Source organism: Humulus lupulus, chromosome 6 (genome assembly GCF_963169125.1).
Source record: "Humulus lupulus chromosome 6, drHumLupu1.1, whole genome shotgun sequence".
NCBI classification, from domain to species: domain Eukaryota; kingdom Viridiplantae; phylum Streptophyta; class Magnoliopsida; order Rosales; family Cannabaceae; genus Humulus; species Humulus lupulus.
This window is the reverse complement of record NC_084798.1, coordinates 212,929,474-212,952,385: the sequence shown is the minus strand read 5'-3', so window position 1 is coordinate 212,952,385 and position 22,912 is coordinate 212,929,474. Positions and strand designations below refer to the sequence as shown.

The 22,912-nt window shown below is 31.4% G+C and overlaps 1 protein-coding gene and 1 long non-coding RNA gene across 5 annotated transcripts; one reads left to right on the top strand and one right to left on the bottom strand.

Annotated features, from left to right (window-relative positions):
* The first annotated feature begins 708 nt into the window (after positions 1–708).
* Positions 709–10,151, top strand: LOC133785979 (receptor like protein 22-like). Its single transcript, XM_062225189.1, has 3 exons — positions 709–2,846; positions 8,614–8,790; positions 8,987–10,151. Exons 1-3 carry the CDS (start codon positions 709–711, stop codon positions 10,149–10,151), a joined length of 3,480 nt encoding a protein of 1,159 aa, XP_062081173.1.
* Positions 10,152–15,924: 5,773 nt separating this feature from the next.
* Positions 15,925–22,166, bottom strand: LOC133783172 (uncharacterized). 4 transcript variants are annotated; one of them, XR_009870791.1, is made up of 6 exons: positions 21,693–22,166; positions 20,753–20,989; positions 20,546–20,645; positions 19,389–19,445; positions 16,366–17,326; positions 15,925–16,217 (listed from the first exon to the last, which is right to left on the bottom strand). It is a non-coding gene; the product is annotated as an uncharacterized LOC133783172 (long non-coding RNA). The 4 variants fall into 4 exon arrangements; XR_009870792.1 differs by having other exon boundaries at positions 15,925–16,211; XR_009870790.1 differs by having other exon boundaries at positions 16,366–16,408; positions 21,693–22,160.
* Between the last annotated feature and the right edge of the window lie 746 nt (positions 22,167–22,912).

The following is a 22,912-nucleotide window of genomic DNA, read 5'->3' as shown; positions in this document are numbered from 1 at the left end:
ATAAAGGTCCCACCACCACCTGGACTCCCATGGTTTGAACATGTGGAATCTTCATCATTATAAAATGAGATGCCATTATACACTTTCATCAAACAATATATAGATTTTTCAGTTTTGTATAATAAAAGAGAGAGAGAGAGAGATATGAGGATGTTGTTATATTATTTGGTATTCTTCTTCTTCCTCATCCATTCTCAACTTGTCATTTCATCATCTTCGTCTTCTCCTCACCATGCACCCCAATGCCATCCTCATGAAAGCTCTGCCCTTCTCCAACTCAAGACCTCATTATTCAAATTAATTGCTCTTGGAGATGTCATCTGTTATAAGCCATACGAGAATGGAACTGTATTTCATCCTACAGACACCTGGAATAACAAAACCAATTGTTGCACGTGGGAGGGAATCACGTGTGACAACGTTACAGGCCACGTAATAGGTTTGGATTTGAACTGTTGCAGCCTTCAAGGCACTATCAGTTCCAACAGCACTCTCTTCAAACTCCACCATCTCCAGGAGCTTTCTCTTTCTTATAATGATTTTAGAGAGTCCTTTATTGTACCAGAGTTTGGCAAATTCAAGAATATGACCTCTCTTGATCTGCGCAACTCCAACTTCAGCGGTCATGTCCCTTTAGAGATATCCCATCTTTCCAAATTGGTTTTTCTCGCACTTGGTGGGCATTCGCATTGGGGGTATAAAGTCATCATGATAGGGGAAAATACCTTTAAAGCACTTTCTCAAAACTTATCCAACTTGACAAGGTTCTACCTAGCTGGTATTGATTTGTCTTCTCTCCCACCAGCACTCCCTTTCAAAAACTTCTCATCCTCTTTAACATATATAGAACTCATCGATTGTAAGTTGAGTAGGAAGCTACTAGAGAGTATTTTTGAGTTGTCGAATCTCACCGCTCTTTCTTTAGAAGATAATGAAGCACCAAATGTCTCTCTCCCAACATCTAATTGGAGTAGTGCACTTAACAGCTTAAGTCTCCGTAATAACACCTTCTCCATTGACTTACCTCTTTTATTGAAAGATATCCCAAAATCTTTGTCTTCTTTGGAATTAAGTTCCAGTAACTTAGTTGGTCCACTTCCGGACAACATTCAATTTTATGACTCGTCAAACCATCTCGTGCATAATGCTCCAAATTTCACTGAATTGATTTTATCAAACAACTTACTCAACGGGACAATACCAACATGGATATATGCCCTACCGTATTTGGAGTATTTAAACCTCAGAGACAACCAATTTACTGGGGAGATAATTCGTGATTTTGAAACTACTTCATTCGGTGAAACTGTGTTTTTGGGCATCACTCCAAGATCCACATTTCAAAGTCAAAACCTCCAATATTTGGATCTCTCATCAAATAAGTTCAGTGGTACTTTGGAATTGGAAAAGCTTTTAATTTCCAAAAGGTTAGCATATCTTGACCTTTCCTCTAATAATATTTCAGTAACTTTTGGAAACACCAAAAACTATAGTTTGGATAATCTTGAGGGATTATATCTGTCTTCTTGCAACATTACTGAGTTCCCACACATTTTAAAATCTTCAAAACAATTACAAATTTTAGATCTCTCCCATAATCAGATTCAAGGAAGTGTTCCTAAATGGTTATGGGAGGTGGGAAAGAATTCTCTCTACAACTTGACTCTCTCTCACAATTTTTTAACATATATAGAGCCTCTTCCATGGAATGGGTTATCATATCTTGATCTCAGCTCGAACTCGTTCTCAGGACCTCTTCCAATTATTGCATCATCTTATCTGCAGTTCTTCTCAGTATCCAAAAATCAATTTGTGGGAGAGATCCCAACTTCCTTTTGCAACATGTCATTCCTTGCGGTGCTTGATATATCTTCGAATAACTTGAGTGGTATCATTCCTCGATGCATTGTAAAACATAGTAAACTTCTTTCGGTCTTGAATTTTTCTAGGAACAAATTTTATGGTACTATCCCCAACACATTTTCAGTAGGAAGTACTTTGAGAAATTTCAATCTAAATGGAAATCATTTAGAAGGCTCATTGCCAAGATCACTAGAATATTGCAGAAATCTTGAAGTCCTAGATCTTGGAAATAACATCCTCAACGACTCATTTCCTCACTGGCTAGACTCTCTTCCAGCCTTACGGGTTTTAGTCTTGAGATCTAATAGGTTTTATGGTTCAATAAGAAAACCTAAAATCAAATATCCTTTTCCTGAGTTAAGGATTATAGATTTGTCCCACAATGAGTTTGACGGTGCTCTTCCAACAAAATACTTTGTCAACTTCAAAGCTATGATTTTCAATACAAAGAATGTAGAACTGAAGTACATGGGAGAGAATTATTACCAAGACTCTATAACAGTGACCATGAAAGGATATGAGTTAGAGTTGGTGCATATCCTAACTATCCTTGTAACTCTTGATTTCTCATGCAATAATTTTAGTGGAGAGATTCCAGTGTTCCTTGGAGGGCTGAACGAACTCAAGGGCCTCAACATTTCTCATAATATGCTCACAGGTACCATACCATCATCATTGGGAAATTTGACTAACCTTGAGTGGTTAGACCTCTCTGCTAACAAGCTAAGTGGGAATATCCCTTTGCACTTGACCGATTTAATATGGCTCCAAATCTTAAACCTTTCAGAAAACCAACTCGTGGGACCAATACCCAATGGTAAGCAGTTCAATACTTTTAGCAATGATTCATTCAAAGGAAATTTAGATTTGTGTGGTTTTCCACTGTCCAAACCATGCAATGAGGAATATGAAGGATCAACCGTGGAGCAAGAAAATGAATCGGAGGATGCAAATGGATTTACTTGGAAAGTTGTGGTATTGGGGTATGGATGTGGCTTTGTGTTTGGGATCTTCATAGGTTATATTAATTTTTTCTCAAATGGAAGAGCAGGTGTGTTTGTGAAGTGGTTGTAGTAGAGCAATGTGGTGTCATAATTGGCAAGGAGTGTCTCTTATTTATTTAGATTTAATTATATTTAGTCTCATGTTGTGATAAAGCTCATGTTGGTGTTGTAGTATTTTGTATTTTTATTATTTTCCTCTCTTTTTTCTTGTCTTTTTGGGTGGTATAAATTTATAAAATAATGCCTTGGAGTAAATAAGAGTAATTAGTTTCCTTATTATTATTATTATTATTATTATGTGTTTTTGTACTTGAGATTGACCATCATTTGCAATTTAAGTATGCAAATGTTCATTATTACATCATCACCACTCATCCTCAGCTCACCTTGCGGATCAATAATGACCACATCATTACCAATCATATTCTCTGAATGGACATAATGCCTGAAAATATTCTCACAAGATAATTTAAATACAATATTTTATCAATAAAAATTAATTGTAATAAATATGGTAAAACTATTGTATTCACACTAAAATATTTTCATACTAAAACCAGCTGAATCATGTGACAATTAATTAAGGATATGCTACTAATTTTTCTCAATTTACTTAAAATATTTTGTCTAAAATAAAATTTAGCCAATACAAGTTTTTACACATCTTATTTTTTTTCTTGAGAAATAGGAAATTATTATTATTGTAATGTTAGTTTCATTTCTAGCTAAAATGGTCTTTTGGAGCTGTCCTGTTTTTCTCTGTTTTCTTCTTTTTATAACTTCAAAAGTATGATTTTACAGCTACAAGCATCATTTTTCACTCCATCTTCAATTAATTATCCAACACAGAAAAATCAAATTTAGAAAATAACCCATTTATGCGTGTTCCCTGTATAAATATTAGAACATAAAAAAAAAAACTACTGCAACAAAGTCTATCATTATTTTAATTTGGTTCTCAAGTTTCATAGGTTTTTTCAACCGAGAATTATATAAACAGAATTAGTGTTTGGTAGTTGTAGATTTTTTATAGAGGTTTGGTAGTTGTAGTTAGTTACTGTTGCAATAAAGTTGTTAAAGCTGTTAGTTTGCTAATTAATGAACACTTCATTAATAATGGAATAACAGAATCATGCTTCTTCTTCTTCTTTTTTCAACTTTTTTTATGTGTTTTATTGTTCTTCTATCAAAATAATAAATATAAGATAAATCTCGTGGATATTTATAAATTTGGTAATAAAGATTAAAGATTACATAAGAGATTTTTCATAAATATGGTGTTTATGCTATTACTGTTTAAAAAATACGAGGATTTTATTTTTATTAGTTTATATAAGAAAGCTTATTAAAGAAAAAAAAATATGAGAAACTTTATTGATAACTAACTAAATATAAAAAATTTGATTAAGAGTAAAATTATGTTATAAACCAACTTTTATATAAAAATATAAAAAACTAAACTCATAAGTGAAAGTTCTTAAAAAAAATCATATTTTTGCAAATTTTATTAAAAAATTATATAAAATGTAATCTCCCCTTACAGTGAACAAACTAAAATCGGAGAAGTGATTGGTAAGATTATTATTTGAAATATTTTCTTTTATAAAGCTTCATCATACAAAACAATGTTATTTAACAATAAATTTTAAAAAATACATTTTTTATGTCACGTATATTTTTATATACATGGCTGTAATAAAGTAGACAAAGAATGATTAATTTGATAGTGGAAAGTATTATATATCTGGGATAACTTTATTATTTCTAATTAAACCAATCGATTACATAACTTTAAACTCTGTTCAGAGAGAGTTACAAAGCTTACAATGGAGCAAGTACGATAATGGCCGAGTACATTTCATATAAGTAATTTTATTTAGATAAATTAGTGTAAAAAATTATTTAGTAATCTAAAAACTTGCACATAAATTACTATATAGTTTTTTTTATAGCAAAAAAAAGTAAGTATTAATTGGGGAATGTTGTATTAATGCACCCAAAAATGAAAATAATTATTATTTTTAATTTTTAATTTAAATCATCTTAAATTCCTTTTTGTTTGGTAGATAATTTCCATCTCAAACGTGGTTATCCACTATTTCTATTCATATATTAGTTATGAATGATTATAGATATGGTCAAGTCATCTCATCATGTTCAGTAGTTATGTCCCAATCAATGTTTTCAAATTCAAAACTCAAAAAGGAAAGACGAAAGAGCTAAAAGGGGAGTGTCAACATTTAAATTTTTAATGTCTTTTAAAATGGCTGGCTAGTAATCTTAGAAATATCTATCTTAGAACTGTTTTTTAATTCTGGTTTCGTTCCTATGATCAGACCTGGCACATATGTTAGCATATCTTCATCCTTACTATTCAACTTATTTCTTGTAATTGAGCAGCTTACTGTTTCCTGGTCGTTGGTCGACCAGACTGTCATCACTAAACAGTCACATGATATCCACGTGCGTCCTGATCGTGCCATGTCATCAAGCAAATATTTTTTGGGTAAACATTAAGAACCAAGTAAAATATGTTCTAACAATCTAAAATACATGATATTATAGATGAAAGAAATATTTAGAAGAAGAAAAATTATAGTCTTCTATTACTCAAAGTTTGGGAGATCAACATACAACAAATACTATTTAGTTACAATTTGTTTCATCCTCCATCTTAATAATTTTAAGTGGATTAGAAACCCATAATTATCAAAATAAAATAAAAATTACAACATAAATAGGAAAATTTGGATGTGGAGCCTCCAAATTATTCTTCTAAAACTACATAAATGCTACTCTAAAAGATAAAAAGATGGAGAGAATAGAGAGATGAAAAAAGTGGTGTAAGATAAGGTGTGTCCTAAATGATGAAAGAGATGTCATATTTATAAATAAATTCTTGGGATATAAAGGAGAACACTCTCGTTGGTCTAGAAAAGAAGCACATGAATTCATGTTCACTAAATGAAACGGTGGCGTTTTCAAAGTCGACTACTTTTGCTGGCACAATTTGTTTCACTGGAAATGAATTTTCCCACCAACTTTTTTGGCACCAATTTTCCCACGTTTTCATCAACGGGAATTTTCCCACAAAAAACTTTTGCCGGTGCAACTTGATTTTTCCTACGCAAATTTGTAGCGACAAAAGTTATGTTTCCCACCAAAAATACCCCATGCTTAATTAAGAGGGAAAAGTTCTCAACCTTTGCCAACAAGGTATGTATGTAACCCACTAGACAAGGTGATTTATGTCGGCAAGAAGTTGCACCGGTAAAGATTGATTCATAGGCGAAAATGGGGGTGCTTTTGCTGGCGTTATGTATAAAGCGCCGATAAAAGTTTCCTTTGCCAGCGCATAACTATAGAACTGCAAGCAAAAGTCGTATTTCTTGTAGTGATTAGGGATATCTCCAAAGCTAATAAGAAAAGCCGAGAAGATCTAGAGCGAGAAAATTGTGATGGGTTGGGTAAGCAAGAAAAAAATAGCATAAAAGCCCATAATCTTTTGTTAGTGTTCTTGATTTTTCTTAGTTTCTAATTTATTCTAAAAAAAATTTATTAAACAAAATATTTTTTTATTAATGACTTGGACCTCAAATTATGATGTGGACAGTACATCCATGTTGGCAGATAATAGTCTAGAACTACCAGGATTGTGGATTTGCCAACAGAATTGTAGTTTGGGAGGTACTACCATAAAAAAAAATAAAGAATGAAAGGTTAAGTATAAAACATGTAAAGATAATAGATTTTTCCTGTCAATTATTCTTTTATAATATATTATCAGTACAATTTTCTAACTATCATTGTTTGTAGGTTCAAAATTTTATCATAAGTCTGTAGTTACAATCATTTGTTGAAATCTAAACTATATAATTCATTCTTTAAACATCATTATATATTGATATCAAAAATCATCATCAAGTGTCTAGTCATTATATTTCATTTTAGTAAAAATTTCTGTTGCATATATATATATATATATATATATATATTTTGATCATTATTATACTATATATTTTGATAATAAAACTTGCATATATATATATATATATTTAATTAATTTCATCTAATTAATCAAGGAATAAATAAATGGGACCAAAAGGAAAAAGAAATTTGGAACCACAAATTAAATAAGTAAAACTATATATCGACAATTCAACTACTCTCTTTTATTAGTTGAAAGGGTTGTTTCACTCTTTGCAAGAAAAGGTCAACCCTCCATATTAGCTGTCTTTGATAGTGATCCAAATGTAGCAGACATCTTGACGGAGGCCAGTCAAATTCATTAATACTCTATATATACCACACACCCAAAGTGTGATTGTGTATTTAAGGTCCATTTTTAGTTTTAACATGTTTGTTTTCAAAATAAATTTTTAAGTTGAGTTAACATGTAAATACTTACAAAGTCCACAAAAAATTGAAACATAATTTTTTAAATTGACACAATATATATATATATATATTTAAATATTGGGTAAAATTTACAAAATTTAAAATAATAGAAATTTGTGGAGAGGCAAATTGACATTAATTTTAATTAAAACTTTTGCATGATCCACTAGTCAAATTATTATTTTTGAGATTAGGTACACATTATTACAATTAGATACAGTACTAATTATCTAATTTTATTTCACTGGGATGTAATTATTGATAAATTTGTACACATAGATTATGCGATACACATTCAATTATCTCAGCAAAAGAAAAGAAAACAATCTTTTTTGTTTATTTTTAATTTATTTTTCTTAAATTCCTTTTTATTTGGTAGATAATTTCCATCTCCAATGTGGTTATCCACTACTTGACTATTTATCTCATCATGTTCAACTATGTCTCAATCGATGTTTTTAAATTCAAAGCTCAAAAAGAAAGACGAAAGTGCTTTGTAATGTGTTAAAGTCTAAACACAGGAATTTGTATGGAAATATAATGAAAAATATATAGACAAAAATATAATGAAAAATGTTCTCAGTTTGCCAAACCTTTAACAACTTGATTTGAGTTACAACCCAAATCTCAATGGTTCTTTTCCACAATATAATTGGAGCAGCCCGCTTAAATTATTGAATCTTTCTGAATCTGGAGTCGTAATAGATCTACCTCATCTTTGTAGAAAGTTGAAGTATTTACACATTTTGTCTCTAAGGAATTACAATTTCTTAAAACTTTCTTCCACATTGCTTGACAACTGCACACAAATCACTTCCTTAGACCTTTCTCGTAATAATTTTGGTGGTTATATCCCATGGTCATCCATTTTAAATATACAACAACTAACCTATTTGGATCTTTCAGAGAATAATTTCGTAGGCCCAATTCCAGAAATTTGTAGTAACTCAACAAAAAATTCAATTTCGTGTGTCTCTTCAAAACATCAATTAGTGAGTTCTCCTCCATTGAATTTAAAAACTCTAGATTTATATGGAAATGAGCTTAATGGGACAATACCATCTTGGTTCTATTCCCTTCCATCTTTACAATATTTAGATCTAAGTTCCAACAAATTTAGTGGTAGCATTCAGGAATTCCAACATAATTTTTTGGAGTATCTTTCTTTATATTCTAATAACTTACAAGGCTCTTTCCCAAGATCAATTTTTCAGCAAGTCAATCTCACGGATTTGGAACTCTCCTCAAATAACTTGAGTGGTGTCGTGTAGTTTGACCAATTTTCAAAGTTAAAAAAGCTCCAAATTCTTTATCTTTCTGATAATAGCTTATCATTGGTATCTAACAGTAATAATAATGATACTTTGCCCAATATTCTTTCTGAATTACATTTGTCTTCATGTGGCATAAGTGAGTTCCCATACTCCTTAAGAAGCTTAGAAAATTTAAGATACTTGGATCTCTCCAACAATCAAATCGAAGGGAGTGTTCCCCAATGGCTATGGAATATGGGTAAGGATTCATTGTATTTACTAGATATTTCTCACAACTCTTTAACGCAAATAGATCAGATTCCATGGAAGAATCTAGCATTCATTAACCTTTGCTCCAACCGACTTCAAGGTCATCTTCCAATCCCACCACCTAAAAATGATGTTTTTTTAAATCTCAAACAATACATTGGATGGTGAATTATCACATTTGATTTGCAATCTCAGTAGGCTTCAAATCCTTGATTTGTCAAATAACAATTTGAGTGAGAACATTCCTCCATGCTTAGGAAATTCAAGTCTCCGTGTGCTAGATTTGCACAAGAATAAGCTTCATGGCTTGATTCCTTCACATTTTGCAAAGGGAAACTGCCTAGGTGTTTTGAATCTCAAAGAAAATCAATTGGAAGGTTCTTTACCAAAGTTTTTGCTCAATTGTAAAGAGTTGAAATTTTTAGATATTGGAATCAACAAGATAAATGGAGCATTCCCCTGGTGGTTGGAATCTCTTCCGAATCTCCAAGTTCTTATCTTGAGATCTAATAGATTTCAAGGTCCAATAGGCAATCCCAAGGTGAGACATCCCTTTCACAATTTGAGAATCATGGATCTCTCTGGCAATGAATTTACTGATCATTTGCCCCAAAAATATTTTAAGAATTTTGTGGGAATGATGAATGCTACTTCAGATTACTTGAGATACATGGAATATCCAACACTAATTCGATATTATGAAAGCAGTTCATTGACAATAAAAGGATATTATCCTGAGTTAGAGAAAATCCAAACCATGCTTATATTCATTGACTTCTCAAGAAATAACTTCACAGGAGAGATCCCAGAATTGCTTGGTAAGCTCAACTCACTCAAAGGGCTCAATTTTTCACATAACAAGATATCTTGCAATATTCCACCATCCTTGGGAAATTTGACCAATCTGGAATGGTTAGATCTCTCCTCGAATGAGCTTGTTGGGAAGATTCCATGGCAATTGGCAGCAAATCTAAATCAACTCCAAATTTTAAATCTTTCTGTGAACCAATTGGAGGGGCTTATACCTCGCAGTCGACAATTTGATACATTCACAAACGATTCATACAAAGAGAATTTGGGCTTATGTGGGTTTCCAATTTCAGAATCATGCAACGAGGACACCATACACCAATTTCAGCAAGAGGACAATGAGGAGCATGTGAAGGGATTTGATTGGAAAATTGTGTTAATAGGATTTGGAAGTGGAATGGTTATTGGAATTTCGATCGGATACATGTTCCTTACCGATCAAAACATTGATGGGATTGTCAAAACATTGAAAGGAGAACAATGGCATCTTATGGCAAAAAGATCAAAGCAGAGGAGGGCTCGTCAAAATGTTGGAATTGAGAGAAGACATTAGTTTACATTTTTAGTATATTGTGTTTCATTTTGTTTAAATGTATGTTGTTTGTTATTGTAGATCGTTATTATGTAAGTTTTTGTTTAAATGAATTTTAGTCAACTTTACAAAAACTATGTTGGTCACCTGAACTTTTTTTTTTTTTTGGTTTCATTTTTCTCTATACACTTGTAAAGTCTCCCAAATGATGATAAAAATGGTTGCTTCTTAAATAAGACAAGAAAATGTACAATTCAAATACAATTACAAAATTAATTTATGGTTTAGACATACTTTACCTAAGTGAAAAATAATACTAAAAATAAAGAGATGCTGTACAATAAGATAGATAATTGTTCTTTTTAATTTCTTTGGTAAGAAACTAGGATAAGAAAGAAAAAAATGCCATATTAATTACTTGATTAATTCATCCAAACAATAATACAAATGTTTGGTTTGTGTTCACGTTATTCATAATACTTAGAGAGCATATCTATATGCTTACCTTTTAAGGAAGTAGTTTTTTTACATAAATTAAGTAAATGATTGTGTTTTTTGAAAAGTACAAAAAAACAAAACAAACATAATAAGACCAATACTATTTTATGTATACTAGACCACATGATATAATATTTGGGTCGTATAAATTTTATGATTATCTCACATTGTACTATTGAACTATTCTTAGTATTCTCAATAAAAGTTTTTATTTTTACTTTAACAAAATTACAAATACAATGGGAGACCATAGATCTCTTTTTATTGAATGCATGACATATAAAGATCCCTAAACAAGATTTGTTAATATATGAAACACTTACCACTAAACAAGATTTCTTTATACATCATTTTATAGATCAACCAATTTTTATCCACCAAGAAATCATTTTTAAATATTCAACATAAAATAATTATAAAAAAAAAAACACAAGTGAGTAAATAATTTATTCATTCATTATAAAAGAAAAATTATATTTTTATTTACATAATATTGAAACTATCATTAAAAAGTTATAATAAATTAGGATATATAAACCCAATTCAAAAATGACCACGTGAAAATAAAGAAAAGAAAAGAAAAGAAAATAGAAAATGACAACATGGATTGAGGAAGAGTTTATACAAGTGTAAATTAATCTATCGAATTAATATTTTTGTGACAAAAAATAAAAGTGAAATTACCCGATATACTATAATTTGATAAACTTTTCAATTATACGGTTAAGTTTTTATTAGTTCAATTTTATTTAGCATTTTTTTCTGTTGTACGATTTTTTTACTATAAATTTTTTAATTATACGAATTTGATGAGTGCCGCTATTTGAGGGCAACATATCATGTTTGATCGATTCTAATAGTACTAAATTTAAATTTTGTCAAAATGTAAAAATTATATGTGATTGATTATAAAGATAAAATTACTTGGTATTAATATTAACCGATCAATAGTCGATATTAAATAATGATCAAGTCTTTAGTAAGCATGGGCTAGCTACTCCATTTATCTAATCTAATGAAATATATATTTATATTGGAAGAGGTATGTAAGTAGCTTGCTATATCACTTAAGTGACGATACTATTAGAGTTCAGTTTATGGTTAATTAGTTAGGCTTGGTTTGTTAGCATTCTTGGTTTAACCAATTCTGTTTCATTTTAGTTAGGTTTGTTATCATTGACTTAGACCTTTCTCAGCCTTTATTTAAGCTGATTTGGTCCCCTTGTTTATAAGACTTGATATACTTTTTGATTGAATAATAAGTCTTCTTACTCTAATATGGTATCAGTGACCATCTGACCTTTCTTTTCCTTTGTTTCCATGGCACGAACAAGAGCTACAGGTCGTCGAAGTACAAGCCCCGTTCCTCCTCTTCCGGAGCCCTCAACGGCTGCTACTGATTCTTCTCTTCCGAATCCTGATGCTCCTCCTCAAGAACCCCCAATTTCTAGGGTTCCGAGTTCTCCCATCCATGTCTCGAACCGTTTCTCTTCTTTCTCTGTTCTTGATCGACCTGCCCATGAAGATGGTAGTAGTCCCTACTTCTTGAGCACAGGAGATCACCTGGCACTGTTCTTGCCTCTCCTCCTCTCCTCTCACAGACAAGAATTTCCAACAATGGAGAAGGGATTTCAAGATTTCCATTCGGGCTAAAGAACAAGCTCCCTTTCCTCAACAGATGCAATGTATATGTGTCATGAACTTTTGTTTTATTATACAATATTATATCAAACTGAGCAATTTATAATTTACCATATATATTAATGCAACCTTATATAAATATAATATGTTTTCTTCTAATTAAATTTTAGAAAAAGCTACTAGTATTTGTATGATTGATCATTTGCATTCTTGGTATTTGTTGGTAGAAAAATTGGAAGTCGTGAGTGGTGTGATTTAGAAGCTCAACCATTGCCATTTTAATCTGGTTATACTTTTTGCCTATAAATTAGCTTCAAATGGTTCAAACCTGCTATTCTTCAGCCTTTTGTTGTAAAATCCTCTACTCAAATTATAAGCTAAATAACAATTGATCTACAAAGTAGTTTGAAAATATTAAAGTCGGATTCTAGCACAGCAAGTAGGGGTATTAATTGGATCACATCCAATGTTTTTAGACCTATCTGATCCGATCTAATTATTCATTGGATGTTAGATTTTTATAACCGATCCAATGCAATTAACTTGTCTCAGCCGATCCGATCCAATTATCCATTGGATTGGATCGGTTTTCTCCATTGAATGTGTCCCCTTGCTTATGTATATGATCGGATCAGATCCATCCAATATTTTTGAGCATTTATTTAGTTTAATTTGTTCAAATAACTCATAATATTATAAATAGAAAGTGTAATTTGTTCAAAATGAACAAACCACTGCAACCTCAAATGCAAACTCATGAAACTCAATGTAATTAAAAAAAAAAATAGCTTAAGCAACCTTCTATGCAAGTAAAACAACTTATAAAATTTTATTTCCAAATTAAGGTTGCACATGTTGCACGTTAGGTTTCAAATGATGCAATAGAGGTTGTTGATATTGTCATAAAGGTTCCAAAAGTTGAAACGAAGGTTGCAGAGGTTGCACACATTGCAACAAAAGTTGCATACCAATAGCAATAGCTACCTCAAATGGAAGATATTTTAAAAGAGATCGCAAAAAGGTTGCATAGGTTGCTTACTGAAAGCTACCCTAGATGGAAAAGGTTTTGAAAAATGTTGCATGGGTTGCATACGTTACAACCTCAAATGGAAGCACACGAGCCCATTGCAATCTTAAATAGTAGTCCATGCAACTTAATGCAACTCAAAACAACTTGTAAACTCATTTGGAAATTTCATTATAATGTAACTCATGCAACTTACTGCAACCTCAAATGCAAACTCAAAACATCCCAGACGATAACTCACTGCAATCTCAGATGCAAACCCATGAAACCTCTAGAAACATACAAACCAAATACAATTTCAAATGCAACCCACTGCAACCTTAAATGCAACCCCAATGCAACTTAAAACATTCTGAAGGAACCCACTGTAACTTCAAATGCAAGCCCATGCATGCAACCACTATAACCCCATGCAACTCATGGCAACATAAAAACTAATATTCTATTTTCATTGTTATACAAATCATGCAACATACTTTAATGCAACCTCAAATGCAACCCACTACAACCTCATGCAACCTAAAGCAACACATGGCAACACATGCAAGCCTATGCAATTCCAATGCAACTCAATGTAATTTTAAATGCAACCTAAAAGAACCCAACTCGTCTAACCCATTGTAACCTTAAATGCAAACCCAATGGAACCTAAAACAACCTTAAAGGCAAGTCCATGCATCCTTATACAACCTCAAAGGTTGCAGATATTGTGACAGAGGTTGAGAGGTTGCAACTCATGTTTCATAGGTTTTGCAGATGTGGCGAGAGAAGTTGCAAAAGTTTCAAAAGTAGTTGAAACAGAGGTTGCATACATTGCAACAACCCCATACAACCTTAATTCAACACGATGTTCCCAATCTAAAAAGTCACATACAACCCCGAACAACTCAATACAACCTAAAGTACCTAAAGCAACTTAAAGAACCTAATGTAACCTAAATAAACCCACTGCAACTCAAATAAGCTAAATTAACACATGCAAAATAATGCAACCCAATTCTTATGTCAAATACCACCTAATGCAACTTCATGCAAATTCAAAAGCAACCTAAATGCATTTTTGGAAAATTTAACAACCCATTTCAACCTCAAATGTTAGCCCATGTAACTAACTGCAACCCAATGCAAGACATGGAAACTTAAAAGAACTCATGAAAATTCATATGCAACTCAATGCAAACTATGACAACTTAAAAAAACTCATGCTAATTTCATTTGTATGCAACTCAAGCAACCTACTGCAATCTCAAACGAAAGCTTAATGCAATTTCATGCAATCTAAATCAACTTCAAAAAACTAATATTCTACTTTAATTCTCATGCAACCCACTCCAACCTCAAATGCAACATCTTTCATCCTTATGAAATTAATGCAACCTAAAATGCAAGCTCAATGCAACCTGAAATGCAAGTCCAATGCAACCTAAAGCAACTCACTGAAATATCACATGCAAGTAATTGCAATCTAAAAAACATTAAAGAACTCTTTTCCAAATTGCAAAATGCAACCCAATGCAACTATCATGCAATCCAATGCAACCCCATATATAGTATATGTGAACACCATTAATAGAGAAAAGCCATGTGAACTGTAACATATTATTCATACATAGTGCACTTTACTAGAGGAAAAGTAAAATTAATTTGGGTTCAAACATATGCATTTGCTCCCATCTCTCATTCTCTTTTGTCCTTGGATTTCACACTCTAATATATCTTGAAAAAGGGGAAAAATAAATATAAATTGTTGTACATATATATACATATGACAAAAGGAGTTCGTTGATGTTATACGAATAGAGTGAGTTCAAACTTTTCTTTATAATCTTATAGGGGCAACGAAAGTGGTAGGAGGGAGTGAAATTGTTTGTCTCTTATTATTATTATTATATATATATATATATATATAAAGGTGTTGAGAGAGTTGATAGAAAACTGGAGTTGGGAGGAAATGGAAAGAAAAATGAATTGGTAATTTATTTATACTTTGAAGTTGATTTGAGTTTTATATTTTTAGTTACAATACGAATGCCAAATCTTGAGATAGAGAGAGAGAAAGAGAGAGATAGAGTGTGTGAAAGATTATAAATATATATATCATCATTGCTAAATTCAAAGCTTGATTTGTTCTCATAACTCACTTCTGTAATTTAACTCTAAAAAAATAAAAATAAAAATAAAAAGTAAAGAAATCACCTTCCGTTGTCATATATTACAATTTGATTTATGTAAAATATTTATTCGCATAATCTAAAAGATATATGGAGTTTTTATTACAACAAAACTAGATTTTCATCTCTTTCTTCACCAATATATATTAATTCCATCATCATAATCATTATTTATATATATATATATATGTTTAAAAGTAATTAACTACCTGTAAATCATATATGACAAAAACCATAAATATATATGCTTTAATTTACTCTCTCTAGATGATCATGCATGCATTGCAAATGAAAAAAACAAAAAAATCATATAGTTTTGAGAAGTGATAAGAGAGACCGTCTTTTTGCATTAAAATCTTTTATTTATATAGTATTGAATTAAGTATTAGTTTACCGTATAAATGAATGATAAGTTTTATATATAGGTATTTATAAAAAAAATCCCTAAAAAAAAGCATTAGATCTTAAAAAATATCAATATCATCATATTAGGTAACTCGGTCCAAATACATATTTCACTTAAGTGAACCATCTTTCAAAAAGTAAAGTTTAGAGAATCAAAGTCATCATAATAAACTTCTAGCTAAAAGGTTTAGCTAAAATTTGAAAAAACTTTCATGTTTCACTTTAAAAGTGAACAACGAAATCTAAAGATATTTTGATGCTTTATTATTTGCACTAGATTTGAAAGCCTATTGCCGAGCCTAAAATGTGTGCCATGACCTTCCATTTGTTTCCATCTATCTGTGTCTTGGTCAGAAATGAAACAACAACAACAATATTAAAGCACTATTAATGTTAAAAGACATAAATATTATATTCATGAATGGTTTATACTACTTAAGCAAGTCAACAAGATATTTTCCATTATAAAGAGTACAAGGAAAAGAAAATACACCTCAAGAGCCTAACTATATGAAGATGTATGGCATCACAACCAACTGCATTAGAACCCAAAATAAACATAATTAAATTACTTAGACATATATAAAAAACAAATAGTAGAGTAGTAAGCTTGTTTGACATCCAACGAGAAGTTCCACATGTTGGACAATTTTCCAACGTCTCTTTATCTTTTCTAAATAGACAATAATCATTTACACATGCATGAATCCTTTCATATCCTAACTTGAATGCTCGAAGAAATTTTCTCACTGAGTACATAGACTTGAGGAGCACATTATCAAAAGGTAGCATATCATGGAAAAGCCCTAGCATTTCATCAAAACATTTGTCCGACAATCCATTAGAAGTTTTAAGCTTATACAAAGCAACAATTGCAAATAACTTAGTGTATTTTGTGCACTGTGGATATAATGGAATTTCTGCATCTTCTAATTTTTTTGGTGAAATTGTCATCAGGGCCTTCTACATGTTCGTCAAAATCATAGTCATCAAGATTTGTAGCACTAAACACATTATAAGCATCAAAATAATTCATTTCGTCAATATCATCACTTCTAGATACTTCTTCCCCATGATGAAAACATATTTTGTAAGTTGGATCAATCCCATTTATGATCAAATGCTCATAAAGAATGCTGACATCTTGGTGACTTAAGTTTCGACACACTTTGCAGGGACACAATAATTTTTTTGGATAATTAGCCTTTCTCTATTGTCTCTACAAAACTCTTAGCGTCTTACTTATACTCATCTGAAGCTCTACAATTAAATGAAAAATATATACTCAAAATTATTAGAGAAAGGTATAACCTATCTATCTATGAATTTATTAACTTAATATTAACTAAGTCCTCGATTCTTATTACATGTTGAACTGTAACCAACTTTTATCAAACATGATGTCCAAAGTTGGTAATAAAAGCCTATATATCTTCCTTTTTGAAACCTTTCTTCTGTGAGAAGGGACAAGAAGAAAACTAACATATATAAAACAAGAAGTACAAAAGGCTATGCTATATGTGTATGCCAACACACAATACGTACATTCATACAAGTATATGTTATAATGAAACCAATCAAACAAACAAACACAATTCAATTATAGGATATCAAACACTGTTTTTGTTTAATTGTCAAATTTTTAATTAATTAAATAAAAAACTACTTATTTTTTTTAAGTGTTACCAATCAGCACCCAAATGTTATTATCTTTTTTTGCATGAAATGAAGTTGGAAAATGTAGATATTGGCTGTGAACGTGATATAAAAGAGGACATTATAAAGCCGGGGTAATTTGTTTGATGGTGGTGTGTTTGTTTGCAATAGAATGGAAGGGAGACGTCCCAATGCTCAACTAATTACTCGGGAAATGGGTTTTATTTCATATATTTTTTATTAAATAATTTATATTTTTAGTTTCTAATTATCAATTTAATTGGATGTTCAGTACGATTCTCGGTTTGAAAGAGTGGGATTGCAGAAGAAAATTATCATGACTGAATTCAATGACATGACATGAAAGGTTTGGTGATGAAAAAGGCAATTCGGCATTCTAATAATGAGATGGGATATAGGCCTCAAGTTCCGACTCTGAGACAAGTTTTGGAAAAAGGCCAATGGGAGGGAGAGTGTACTTCCAAATCCAAGAGTATTATGAGTACATCACCTCCTTGTGGTGTTGGGCACCACCGGTGCCCCTTAACAATTCTCGTATTCACCAAAACAAAATAATCTCAAACTAGTGGTTACAAGTTGTGTATACTTTTGACAAAGCAACAAATCCATTACAAAAGTCAATAAGTGTTTATTTAAGAAACTAACCCATGCCATTAATAGTCCCAATGAAAGAACTACAAAGACAGATTTTTTAGTAAATACTGACACTAAACAGTTACTTATTCTGATCTTTAGTACCACATATGGTTAAAACAGTCAACTATAGAATTAAATACCCTAACCATTGATAACATCAAAACTTAATATTATGTATAAATACATGAACTAGAGAGATCAAAAACCATCACTCTTTTCTCTCTGGTTTACTACTTCATCTCCAATAATGGTCAGTAAGTAACATTCTTTCTTCTTCTGATAATAATAATTTATTCTGTATTTTCTTTTTCTCTTTGATTTAATTCTTAATAATTATGCAGGACCCCAGAAGCTGCTTAGTAGTTCTGGTATCATTAGGTATCACTTTGTCAAGCTGTTTTGGCACTACATATGGCCAAAACATACACAATGTGCTTGATTTTGGAGCCACTGGAGATGGCACCAATGATGACTTACAAGTATAATTAACTTTTCTATCCAACAATGTTCTAATTCAGGTAAATTATTGGTATTACACACATAATTGTATCAAATCTCATTAAGTAGTAAATTAATCCTCCAAGTCCTTTTGTTGAGATTTTTTAAAGTGCTTTTCAGTTAAATTTTCACTTAAAGAAGTCTCTTCTATACAAGGGCTTGTTCTATTAGATGCATAGTTTTTTATACAAGGGGGCCAAAATATAAGAAGTTTATATAAGGGGGCCAAATTCATAATTTTTGAAAAAAATGGGAATTATTTATAAAATGGGATGAAGAAGAAAAGGGGTGTCAGGTTGTCCTTGATGATTCAGATTCCAGCTTCCAGATGCAAAGTACGAGAGGAAGGGTCATTCAAAAAATGCAAAGTAGTGGTGGGAACAAAAGGAACAATTACGTAATAATTTGAAGAGTAATGATATGTGTACTCAAAATATGCACTCAAATATTATATATAGTGATATGTCACTAGCAACCAACCATCTGCCAATATCAATTCAAACAACACATAAGTTTTCTTCCTTATCTCCACAGCACACAAATTTCTCAGATCCTACTTCACTAAAACACACAAGTTCTCAACCTTCCGTTATCACCGCAGCACACAGTAACAATCCCAGAACCTACTACACTATGGATGAATATTTAAGATATTCAAACTCCTCTAACATTTGCATAGTATTAAAATAAAAGTTAGAGACATACCTCTTGCAAACTATTGCCACAAAAGTTTCTTTGAAGTTCGTCTCAACACATAAACACCTTTACAATGTAATAAGATATAATGAAAGTGAGTCAAATTTGAATTAAATAATTAAATAATAATGGAAAAAAGGAAAAATAAAATCTAACTAAGGTATGAATGGTAATAATAAAAGTTTATATACATTTTGTTTTTCCAATTGAAAGTTGATATAAATGTATGAATAATAGTGAGTCAATAAATATAAATTTAAATAATTAATTATCACATATCTTTCGATAGTGAGAGCATACTAGCTAGCAAGTGTACCCAACAATAATTAGAATGAAAGTGACCTTTTCTTTTTCTTCTGTCTAAATTCAATATGAGAGAGCTTAATTAAACTGCTAAATACAACATGTGATTACAAGAACTATATCATCACGTGAATCATAAAAAAAAAACTTTTGATATTCTATTTTGGATTAGACCTGACTTTTCTTCTCTTGAATATTAAATAACTATTCATGTAATACAGAAATATTAATAACTAGAGGACACAGTGATCATTTAATTTATTTACCATGAACCATAATATTTGTGATGAAGACCAAAAGGGGCAAGGATTTAGGATTCAGTGCATATAGTTTTCTTGGCAACCAAACAGGGGAAGCTATATTAAAACCAAAAAAAAAAAAAAAAACACATCCATTAATACTAACGAGGTAGCAGAAAACTCTCCATCTCCATCCTTGTCAAAAAGACAAAAAACTTCTTCAAACTCAACAATCTGTTCCTCACTTAGTACATCTGCCATGTTATTTCCCATGAAAACTTAATCAGGACACTCAACCTTTTAGAGAGAAAAATAGAGAGAGAAAGACAGAGAGGACAGGGAGAGAAAGGGTAATAATAATAGTATATGTTATGATATTGTTGAGTATAGTGGTTTATACGATTGGTTTTAGGGGCTACTACCACAAACAAAATTAATTAAATCAATGATTTAATGCCTCTGAGCCTTCTGAAATTCTTTCAGAACCGACTGAAAATCATTAGCTAGCTTGGCATATGCAATTGTCTTGTCAGTTTGCAATTTATTAAAAAAAAAATCAAAATCAAATGAGAAAGAAGAGAGATTAAAGACTTTCCATGAATTAAAAATAATAATAAGACTTACTGTAATTTGATTATTATGTTGGTGATCGGCCTCACTGGCTTGACTGAGTTTGGATGAAGTCTCCTTCACCAATTGTGTGATATGGTTCCTCGTTTTGTGTCTGTTTTTTAAAAAAAAAAAAAAATAATTAGTAAAAATTGAGAAATCAGAAGATGATGATGATGATGAAGATGGTATAGATTAATAAAGAGGGAAGGGTTTGTTTACAGTTTTTCTCGAAGTTGAAGAATATCTTTGGGGGTGCCAAGGGAATTGACGAGGCGGAAGAAGGAAGAGACGGCGGTGTTGATTTGGAAAATCCCCGAAGCCAAAGCCTGAGATGAGATGGATGATCGTGGAGAGGATAATCAGAGGCGTACAACACTGATCGGAGAAGCCCGACGACTGATCGGAGGAGGCAATGATGACCTAGGTCGTATGGTCATCTAGAAATGTCACGTTTTGCTACAGTATAAGAAAAAGGCCAAATAGTTAAAAGGCCCAGTATTACTGGCTTTTCATTGTTTCTTGCTCATGTTCTATTTGTATTTATTTCAGTTTATGTCTTTGTTTAGCTACATTTTTCTTGCATACAGCACATGCACCTTATACTATAAGCAATAGCAAGATTAGCAACATAAAAAGTTGAGACAAATATGAGAAGACATTATTGTGGTACCCATCTCCCTAGTGTTCAAAAGGTAGAAAGATAGTATCACACCAAGCAGTTTTAAGCATCAAAGTCAAACACATGAAATATAGTTGAGGCATTTTATCAAACATATAAAGGGTATGAAAATCAACTCAAGCAAACCAGTAAACCATTATTGAATCTTTCGTTGTTAAAGATAATATAAACAAGGTTTATATATATAAATATACTTATACTACAAGTAATTTAAACGGGTCATATATATGAAATAAGTGTATAGTAATTTAAACGAACCAAGCAATCAACCAACCACTGCCAACTACAAGCTCAGTTTCTGCAATACAGTGCATGCTATCCAGAAATCTCTTCCCTTTACGGGTTGAATCCAATATGATACACCCTTCTTTCTCTCCCAACATATTTTCTAATAATAATTTTTAAGATTTTTTGTCCCAGTTCCAGTGCCAATTTTGTGTTATGACCACTTAATTAAACAAATAAAGAATAAGGGTGTACCAGCAAGGTGAGCGAGTACAGGGAGATTAAGGTGAGAATAGTCGAATGACCAGTTGTTGTTGTGGCCATCAGTGGACTTGAAGTAACAGGTTGAGTGGAACTTGGAGAAGTAGCAGAGTCCACAGCGGAGGTTGGCAACGAGATGGAGGTCCAGCCATAGCTGGGAGATCTCTCAGCTCTTGGAGTTGCTCATGGTTAGGACTCGGAGGAGATGAAGATGGAGGGGGCTGCGGCTGCGGTTGCCATTTGTGAGTGAGGATTTCATTATAACTTCTTAGATCTTGAAATTTCTGAGCCTCGCTTGCGTCGGTGAGAGACCATCAGTTTGTGGCGCATGTGGTCTCGAAGTCGGACGACAGCTTGACGGAGATCCGCCATAGATGGGTGAAGAAGATGCGTATTTGTCCTGTTGGGGAAGATGATGGGTGATGAGTTTCAGTGAGAAAAAGGGTATTATGGGAAGAGACACTAAAAAATTGGGCATAAATGAAAGAATTTTAAATATTGGTTAAAAATTGAAGGTGCCCTCTAAAAATGGGTATTCCAATTAATTTTTACTATTTTATTGTTGGCAAAATTAGGATTCCCGTGTGTTTAGTTTTAGGTTATTAGCCCATTTTTTAATAATAACACTTTGTTAAAAATGTCATTTTTTCAATGTGATATATACTCACAAGTGTTGTAGTGGTATCATTGTCATTTCATAAAAAATTTCCAAAGGGGTATTATATTTGTACCCAAAAAATATAAATAGGCACTTCATTAATGAAAAAAAATTAATTTTAACACTTTTTCTCAATATTTTTTTTTCTATTCTTTAAATTCTTTTTATAAATAATGTATAATTTTTTAGAAAAAAAAAACTCTTGTTTGTTATATTTTTTTGTTTAAAATTTTATTTTATTTAAATATTTAAAATATATTATATATATGTAATTTTTAGAATACAATAAACAAAAAAAATAGAAAAATATGAGCATAAGTTGATAAAAATATATGTTATATATTAATTTATAATAAAAATAGATTGTGTGAATCAAATTTTGAGGTGCAAATATAATCATTCAATATGAAAGAACAATGATATTTACACATCAATAATTAATATAGGCACTTTATATATTAAAAAGAATTGAAATAAATTATTTTTTTATAATTTATTCTTAAAAAAAATTTCTTAATTTTTTTAAATTCTTTAATTTTTCATTTCTTTCTTTCTT

Bases quoted from the DNA above. Each gene is read 5' to 3' on its own strand.
- LOC133785979 (XM_062225189.1), top strand. From the start codon at position 709: ATGATAGGGGAAAATACCTTTAAAGCACTTTCTCAAAACTTATCCAAC. The intron at 2,847-8,613 runs GTATGGATGTGG...GGTATCTAACAG, and splicing joins TGGAAAGTTGTGGTATTGGG to TAATAATAATGATACTTTGC. The intron at 8,791-8,986 runs GTATTTACTAGA...CAATCTCAGTAG, and splicing joins AATATGGGTAAGGATTCATT to GCTTCAAATCCTTGATTTGT.